This window comes from Armigeres subalbatus, chromosome 1, assembly GCF_024139115.2.
Source record: "Armigeres subalbatus isolate Guangzhou_Male chromosome 1, GZ_Asu_2, whole genome shotgun sequence".
NCBI classification, from domain to species: Eukaryota; Metazoa; Arthropoda; class Insecta; order Diptera; family Culicidae; genus Armigeres; species Armigeres subalbatus.
In genome coordinates this window covers 312,591,750-312,601,348 of record NC_085139.1, presented here as the reverse complement: position 1 = coordinate 312,601,348, position 9,599 = coordinate 312,591,750, and the positions used below count along the sequence as shown (strand labels likewise).

Below are 9,599 nucleotides of genomic sequence, written 5' to 3'. Positions count from 1 at the left end.
ATTGGAAGTGTAAGTGAGCATTGTAAGCATTGATCAACATTGATGCAACATCCATAGCCAATGAGTGAACTGCCTCATACAGATGGATGCCAAACAACGAGTAGGAGCGATCGTTGCTGTGATAAACAATGAGCAACACCGTCTAACAAGCCAAGCCGTGGTGAGGTATCCATGTAAGCAATGATTTTTGCATTCGTACCCCGCTTGCTCTAGTACAATGAAAACAAACAATCAAACTACATCATGTGTTCTCCTTTATTCGCCCTTCTGTCAAGGTGATAAGATAGTCGAGAGAAAGTATCAACGCCTCCCATTCAGTGTACTAGAGCTCCAGACTCATAAAGGTCTTCATTTTTAGAATGCTTGAATGGCTTCTTCTGTCAGCGCACCGGAACGACGCTCATTGTTGTGTTATCAAGTGATTCGCTTCACTCAACCGGCTTCCATTGGTGAATGGTGAGCGTTGTAGATCATGAAATGGTGAATCATCGAACGTTCAATTTCAAAGATCTTAGGAAGCTCATAATTTGCCCCGCGGCAGAGCATCAAGTAGGCTTAGACTAACCCGATTTTTTCTCATGATCTGATTTAAGTCAATGCCTGCTCGAGAGCCTTACGGTTACATGTTACCAAACTCTTACAATTACTGTTGAACTGTTGGCAAACACGCTGGAATCAAAAGGCTCGTTATGCAATTGATACATCAGGAAACTGGAAAAACCAACAGTGTTCTGATGTTAATCGCTAGACAAATTTTCGTAAATTTTAAACAATAATACTCTTTGAAATAAAATTGTTGTTTTTTCTATATGGTAATTTAGCAGAAAGACGGATAAAATGATAAAATGACAGTTTCGCGGCTGATACCAGATAAGAGGCGCGTAATGAGCAAAACGGCTTGATGGCTAGACAGCGCATTTAGAAAATCGAATGTGACAATCACTAGCGATTAAACATACTGCTTGTTAAACGGTTGCTTGTTCCTGGATCACTCATGCCGTTTCGGTTGCATTGTGATGTGAACAGCGGGCTTCGCTTAATAGGTGTTGTACTATGTACAACGGTGTGAGTCAGCTTATCGACGACAAAATCAGTGAACTGCCAAAAAATACGACATTCTACGGTGGGCTGGTTAGATTAGGGTACTGTGAATAGGGACATGGAAAACGTTAATAAAAAAAGCAGAAAAGTTTCAACAGACATTGTTTGCAATGAGCGGTAATACGAGTGACTGGTGGTTCATTAATTCAGTGAAAGTGCCCACTATTCGTATAGAGCCCATAATACGCATATAAACCTTAATGACATTCACTTTTGGTTTTGTTTATCCTACTACATATTAATAAAAAGGTTTTAGCTCTAAAAAGTAATAAGATAAATATTTTCGAGGTTGTTGCCAAAATCGGGAAGAAAATGTTGCCAAAAACGGGTGTTGCCAAAATCGGGGGTAGACAAAAACGGGTGTTGCCAAAATCGGGATGGGACCATATTTGCAAATATGTCCCTAGTTCTAAATTGTTTAAATTAATTTGGTTTTCGTCTTCACTCAGGGTAGTTGGGAATTGTTATGATGGAAATTCTTGCCCCTTTATTAAGAATCCATTTAATTTCATTCTGAATTTTTTAGCTTCTGTAAATTTACGGAAGTTCTGTTGGTCTGCGGGTAACGCTGAATTCGACGACTATTCGAGCCCGCCCAAACGAGTGTCTCAATTCGGGCCTGCAACAGCAATCTCTCCTGAAAGAGAGTGGTGCTTAAACTGCTGCTGTGAAACGCATAAAGCTTTCGTTTCACGTTCTATTAATTTCTACAATATCTGGCATACGGCAAACACCTGGTCCGTGGTAGAGCGTTCGCCCATGAATCCCGCCTGTTACTGCCCCACGAACTTTCTTGCGATTGGTGTTAGTCAGCGACATAACATTTAGGAGAGTTCCTTGTAGGCGTTCAGCAATGTGATTCCGCGGTAGTTGCTACAATCCAGCTTATCGCCCTTTTGGTCTTTAGCGTAAATAGCCGCGATGCCTAGGGGGGGCTATAGCCCCTCCACTTATTTTCTATATTTTGAGCTAATTTTCAAAAATTCTCAAACATTGTACCACCTCATTAAGTTATCTTAGTAAGGGGCCCTCCTTAGCCGTGTGGTAAGATGCGCGGGTACAAAGCAAGACTATGCTGAGGGTGGGTTTGATTTCCGGTGTCGGTTTAGGAAATTGTCAGGCAATGTCTCGACTTCCCTGGGCATAAAAGCATCATCGTGTTAGCCTCATGATATACAAATGCGGAAATGGTAACTTGGCTTAGAATATTCGCTGTTAATAACGGCGGAAGTGCTCAATGAACACGAGGCGGCAATGTTCCAGTGTGGGATGTAATGCCAATTAAGAAGAAGAAGCTATCTTAGTGGTAATGTGATAAATCCGGTCCAACCACCTAAGGCAGTTGCGTATCAATCATACTCATCCATATTCTTATGTTGACCTTCTTTGGGGGTGATATCTTAAAGAGAATGTAGTGTACTCATGCACGGTTCAGAGAAGAGTGTCCCCATATATTTTTATTTAACTTCTCGTCGTACCACTAACACGCTGCTTACGTGACGCTTTGGGCTAAGATCAGCATAAAGGGCAATCGCCGTCCGTTCGTGGAACTTTGGACGGTTGCGTATTTATGCTGATCGTGTATAACAAAGTGGCAGTAAGGCTGGCATCCACCACATTCTCTCAAGCACATGCTTTCTGCTGTAGCCCCCAGTATCGAAGTGTGTTTGTTTACCTGCCGATGAATGTTACAACGCCTCAAATTGATAGCGTATGGCTATTGCGTGCGCTCGGATTTGTCCCGCACACCCAAATGACAATTTGTGATGGATCGCCATCAGGTTCCAACCGAGGCAGTGAATATTTTTACCTGTTTCATAAAAATTCTATGTTTCTCAAATGAAAAACAAATCAAAAATAATGTAATATTACTCCAGGGATTCCGACGATCCAAAGATCCTCCAAGCATATCGAAGGGAACCTCAAGGTATTCTGAAGGCAATCAGCTAGGGATTCCCTCAGGAATGTTCCAAGGATTCTTCTTGGATATTGACGGAAGTCCTCCAGGGTTTCCAAAGGGAATGTTTCATGAATTCCAATGAGAACCTTCTAAAGATTCCAAATGTAATCCTTAAGAAATTTCGACGGGAATATTTCAAGCATTCCGAGAGAAATATTCCAGGAGCTCCGGCGTGAATGTTCCAGGGATTTCGTAGGAAATGTTCCAGGGAAAAAGAAGCAAATCCTCGAAGGATTCCGAAGCAATCTGTCGAGTGATACCGAAGCGAATCGTCGAGGGACTCCAGGAATTCCGTAAAGAATCATCAGAGGGAGTCCGAATCAAATCATTGAGGGATTCCATGGCAAAACGTCGAAAGACTCCGAATGAAATATTCAAGGGATTCCGAAGCAAATCGTCGAACTATTCTGAAACAAATTGTCGAGGAATTTCGAAGCAAATCAACGAGAGATTCAGAAGCAAATCCTCCATGGATCATAAAGGGTGACCTCCATAGATTCCCAAAGGTACCCCTTAACGATACCGAAAGGAATCTTATAGTGTGAATTCTTCCGGATTCCGGTTGGAATACTTTGATGATTTTGGAAGGAATTCGTAAGAGATTCCAATCAAGGTGAATATAAGCATGTGTAGCAGTATGCCAATTTCATGATTCAGCCATCTTGGATTTTGATATGGGGCAGCCACCGAATTTGTTTATGTTTTGCACTGAAAATGAATTTTTCACCCCCGCGCTACACGGTTAGATGACTTTACCCATTAATGGGTGAAGTCATCTAACCGTGTAGTCTCTCCCATCTACTATCGAAGTGAGTGATCCCTGATATAAGAACCCTGATTCCAATGAGAATTCATCTCGGTTTTTGATGTGAATTCCTCGCAGATTCTGATGAGAATCCTTCGCGAATGCTGATGGAAATGTGAATATTTTCATGCTGCTAGGCAGCGGAAGACTGCTGATAAACTCTTATTCCAGTCCGTGATGTTTGACAACATGTCTTTGACTGCTGATGAAGTACCACGATTGCTTAGATTTATTTTTTGGTGGCTCTCCGTTGTTGTTCATATCAAGCTTACTTTGATGCTTTCAAATCAATTAGATATTGCCTTTCCATAATAAACACCAATTGCAATTACACTGCCATACATGAATCTTTCTCAGAAATGAGCAACAAGCTCATTTGTCTTCCACTCACTTCATCATGATACGGTGAATATGGGAGATAACTCATTTGTCTTCAAACTTTTTCAGTAATTTATTATGCTATATACGAAGAACACCTGAATGGCGATGTGGCAGACGAAGATGGCGGTATGGTGATGGACCTGGGAGAACGCGCGCAGGACATAATTTTACCGGCTCCGGATCTCCAGGAAATCCAGGAGGAGATTGGCCGGCTGAAGAACAACAAAGCCCCTGGGGTTGACCAACTACCAGGAGAGCTATTTAAACACGGTGGTGAGGCACTGGCTAGAGCGCTGCACTGGGTCATTACTTTTGGGAAGAGGAAGTTTTGCCGCAGGGGCATTCTCGACTCCCTTCGAAACCCGCAGAGGGTTACGGCAAGGTGATGGTCTTTCGTGTCTACTATTCAACATCGCTTTGGAAGGGGTAATACGAAGAGCAGGGATTACCACGAGTGGTGCAATTTTTAATAAGTCCGTCCAGCTATTTGGCTTCGCCGACGACATATATTTTATGGCACGTAACTTTGAGAAGATGGAGGAAGCCTACATCAGTCTGAAGAGAGAAGCCAAGCGGATCGGACTAGTCATCAACACGTCGAAGACGAAGTACATGATAGGAAGAGGTTCAAGAGAAGACAATGTGAGCCACCCACCGCGAGTTTGCATCGGTGGTGACGAAATCAAGGTGGTAGAAGAATTTGTGTACTTGGGCTCACTGGTGACTGCCGAAAATGACACCAGCAGAGAAATTCGGAGACGCATAGTGGCTGGAAATCGTACGTACTTTGGGCTCCGCAAGACGCTCCGATCGAATAGAGTTCGCCGCCGTACCAAACTGACAATCTACAAAACGCTCATTTGACCGGTAGTCCTCTACGGACACGAGACCTGGACGATGCCCGTGGAGGACCAACGCGCACTTGGAGTTTTCGAAAGGAAAGTGCTGCGTACCATTTATGGTGGGGTGCAGATGGCGAACAGTACGTGGAGGATGCGAATGAACCACGAGTTGCATGAGCTGCTGGGAGAACCATCCATCGTTCACACTGCGAATATCGGACGACTGCGGTGGGCCGGGCGCGTAGCCAGAATGTCGGACAGTATCCCGGTGAAAATGGTTCTCGACAACGATCCGACGGGCACAAGAAGGTGCGCAGCGGGCAAGGTGGATCGATCAGGTGGAAGATGACTTGCGGACCCTCCTTAGACTGCGTTGTTGGCGACGCGACGTGTAGCCATGGACTGAGCCGAATGGAGAAGACTCTTATATACCGAACAGACCACTTCGGCCTTAGTCTGAATAAATAAAAATAATAATGTTGAAAGTTGACATCACTGCTTATTAACCTTTTAAATTCTAGGGGGGCTATTTTTTCTAGAGAAGGCTGAGAACCCCCTAGCCCACCCTTATTTAAGTCAATGTTTTTGATAGATGGGACGTCCGATGCCTTCCATCCACTTCCGTCACCACCATATTCAAACAGCTCTCCTGGTAGTTGGTCCTTAAAGTATTGTGTGTGGGATACATAGCGAATTATTCATATGATCATTTGTACTACCACCTTACCGGTCATTGGTGAGAAATATACGATTATTTAACATACGAGAGTTTTGTACGAACAGGTACGATAGAATTTAATACATGAAATATATAACTTTTAAAAGTCAAATGTACTGTGGGTAATATATACTCAATACGCTTGAAATTGTTTATAGTGTAAGAGAAACCGCGATGTTATTCACATATCTAGTTGAGTTGACGGTGGCTAAAGCATCAAAAGAAATTGAGCCAGTACACGAACCCCATATTCAGTTATAACAAAGGTGAGTTTCGTTTTATAGCGAAAATGATATTAGGGAAATTAGAGCTGAAATTATATCAAATTTGAATTTCATAAGTTGTATTCAAATCGCAGTAGGCAGGAAAATAGCATAAAGTGCCACGTGAGGAAAAAAGGATTCATTCAGTGTTCTATTCTCAAACCGTGAAGTTGGTTTCTTGTTCGACCAAATAAATTTGGAAGCAATGGCATCAAAGCGATACGACAATGGCGTGGTAATCGCTCCCAGCAAGTAAGTATGACAAAAAAAAAACTTTATAGAAACAATTAATACAAAAAAAAAAGATTATGGCAATAATGAACTTACAAAAGTAGAAATTGGGCAAAGAAGAGTGAGCCAGCCAAATAGAAAAGATGAGCAAGGCATAAAAAGTTAAAATGAGTAAGCGGAAAGGCAAAAAAAATGATAAGCCGAGAACAGAATATGAGAAGGAATAGGCAAAAAATGTAGATAAGCCTTTGCAAACAAATATAGGCAAAAAAAAGATAAGCCAAGAGAAATGAAGAAAGGCAAAAGATTATGATAAGCCGAAAAAGTAGGGCAAAAAATAATGATAAGCCCAATAAGTACGGGAATGAATATGAAAACATGCTAATAAACCTTTGCAAAAGAAAATAGGCGTGAAATAGAGAAGAAAATTGGCAAAAAAAAAGTGGTAAGCCATTAAGAAAAAAAAATAAAAAAAAAAAAAAATAAAATGTAAGCAGGTTCATTATTGCCGTCAATCATTAGAATGTGAACTTAGACAAACCAAAAGTCGATATTTATAAACGAACCCTAACTTACAGAAAGAAAAAGACTACTAAGTTGGATGCGGCTTTAAGAGATCTGTCCGAAGCTAACTCCACCAATGTTAATCTTACGGAAGAACTGGAGAAAGCCCGTGAAACCATTCGCTCATTGCAATTCAGCCTATCGTCGGCAAGAAGTGAATGCGGGGAAGTAAACAGTGAAGAATTTGATAACAATTTTGGGCCCTCCAGCACCCAAAATCAACGAAACGAACCTGCTGTCGAAGTGACCCAGTTCATGTCTTCGATGAACCAAATGACCATATCAACGATTAATGTACCAGAATGCAAAGCAAGCGCTGAAGGAGAAGACATTTCCAGATTAGATTTCGACGCATGGCAAGAGCTGCTAGTTAACTCTCTGGCATTGGCTGGTGTTTCTGACGAGACGACCAAATTCGTGGTCTTTAAAGTTAAAGCAGGTCGAAAACTTCTTGAAGTTTATCGTGCGACAGAAACTTCAAATGCGGCTCCCAATGAGGAAATACGACCATTTTCAAATGCCATGCACCGGCTCAAAGCATATTTTGCGTCAACGTCGGATATAATGCTGCAGCGCAGAAAACTCGCCTTGATGAGTCAACAGCCCAATGAATCAGATCTAGCATTTATCCGAAGAATCATGCTAGCAGCTAGACAGTGCGAGTATCCTGAGGAAAAGCAGTTCGAAGAAGTGCTCAGTGCTGTAGCAGAACAGGCTAGGCACAAAGAAATCAGGGTCGCAGCTCTGAAAATGATGAGCCGTAAAGCATCATTTCCCGAGCTCATCGACAAAGTCCGAGAAATCGAGACAATACGCCTGAACGAGGAATATGTCACCAAGAAGCAGGCCACCACCGAAACACCTATGGCTTTGGTAAACGCAATGCGTGCAACCGCAGGACCATCTCATTACGTTTCTAGCCACACAATACCAGCTTACGGTAGAACCCCATACCAACGAGCAAATATTCGTGGAGGACGTGGACAAAGGCCAGCAAGAGGAGGTATGGCTTGGCGAGGTTCGAACTCACAAGTGTCGGAACGTTGTACTCGTTGTAATAGCATCTATCACGCGGTGGTATATTAAAGTATTATGGTCCAGCATTTTTTTGTTCATATACCTACTTTAAAGTAATTGTTTGGTATGTCAAACAGAAAAGTTTATGTCTGTAAGTCTTTATTTTGATAATTGAAATGAAAAGTTTCTTGGCACCAATCCCGCCAACTTAATTTGTTTGTTGATGGATTATGATGTGTGACGGGCCTCAACCAACCTTCGGTGTCGGAGTTTGTTGTTGTCAGTTGGTTGGATTCATTTAGAATTGAATTTACATCATTAATGACTATTTCTACCAATGCTTGTCCATTATCGTTGCCTAGCTCAAATCCTGTGTTTCCTCTGCTGGTTGCTTCCAAGTACCTAGACGTGTTGTTGCTTGGAGGGTTTTCTTCTTCTTACTCTTGGTCTCCTAGGATGGCAACTCCGTCATTGTCCTTTTGTGATCCAATGCTACTTATCCTGGACGGTTTCCGAGATCGTATAGCTGCTACCGTTGATATTTGTTTGGTTTTTTCTTGCTTCCGTCGTTTCCTCAGTGCGGTTTTTTCCTCCAAGCTCTCTCTGCTATCAAGGGTTTGTGTTTCGCTTATATCTCCAGTTGGGTTTTCTGGTTCCGGATCATTCATGAGGGCATCTTCTTCAGATTCAAATATTTCGATTTGTTGTTTTGTTGCTGATTTCTTCTTTTTAATTTCTAGTAGTTCGCTTTTAATTTTTTGAAACTCCAATAGCATGGTTTTCATTTGCTATACTTCACGTCGTAGTCGTAGTATTTCTTTGGTTTTGCTGCTCCTTTGCTGCTTCTCTCAATTGACTTATTTCCGCTCTTAACATTTCCATTTCTGCGTCTTTTCTTGTACGTTCCAACCTTTTTTTGTACTCCGCAAACAACTGATATGTTCTTTGGCTGTGTTGCTTTTCGTATTTTTTCCTGGATTGGGCGAACGAGATTCCTGTGTCCATCTTTATTCTGATGATTTTTTCCTCCTTGACATATTCAGCACATTTTCGGCTAACAGGTTGATGCCGTCCTTCGTAGTTTCTACAAAATTGTTCCAGATCACTTTTTACAAGCAGTTGGTTTCGAACATTTTGCTTTTGTGTGTCCATACGTGCAGCAATTGTAGCATAACATCTGACTCGGATAGTACAATCTTGTCGGAACCCTTAAGGGGCCAAACAGAAATTGTTTGGGCGCTACGGATCCTCCGATGGTAAGAATGAGTGTTAGAGTGTTCCCTCTGTTTTGTCTGTCATGTTCATCCTGTCGTGTAATTCGTCTAACTTCTGCAACATCTTGTTCTTTCAGTTCCACTAACAGTTCCGGTTCGGTCATTTGAATAACTTCCCGGCAGCTTACTACACAACGACTTTCATTTAGACTAGGGGTGCGGTGCTACGATTACTTCGGTTTCATCAACTACCTTATCCTTCTTTAGCAGGCGTTTTGTCTGTTGCATACTCCTCACCGTCAGCACGTACTTTGTTCCCCTTTCTTCCGTCCTTGTAGATTCAATTGCTCCACCACACGCTTTTCCGCTAGATTTTCCTACGATAAATGGGGGGAGACTTCTTCCCTCTTCGCGGGTCGACAGAAACCCTCCGAAGCATGCGATGTAGGGAAATTTTCAAACATCCGACCAGGCGTCTCCATTAACCTTCTAACGCGCAAGAC

At 42.2% G+C, this 9,599-nt stretch overlaps 1 protein-coding gene across 1 annotated transcript; it reads left to right on the top strand.

Annotated features, from left to right (window-relative positions):
• Nucleotides 1–6,100: 6,100 nt before the first annotated feature.
• LOC134207566 (uncharacterized) lies at nucleotides 6,101–7,951 on the top strand. Its single transcript, XM_062683274.1, has 2 exons — nucleotides 6,101–6,322; nucleotides 6,880–7,951. The coding sequence occupies exons 1-2, from the start codon at nucleotides 6,276–6,278 to the stop codon at nucleotides 7,949–7,951; spliced, it is 1,119 nt and encodes a 372-aa protein (XP_062539258.1). The 5' UTR covers nucleotides 6,101–6,275.
• The last annotated feature ends 1,648 nt before the right edge of the window (nucleotides 7,952–9,599 follow it).

Bases quoted from the DNA above. Each gene is read 5' to 3' on its own strand.
- LOC134207566 (XM_062683274.1), top strand. From the start codon at position 6,276: ATGGCATCAAAGCGATACGACAATGGCGTGGTAATCGCTCCCAGCAA. The intron at 6,323-6,879 runs GTAAGTATGACA...CCTAACTTACAG, and splicing joins GTGGTAATCGCTCCCAGCAA to AAAGAAAAAGACTACTAAGT.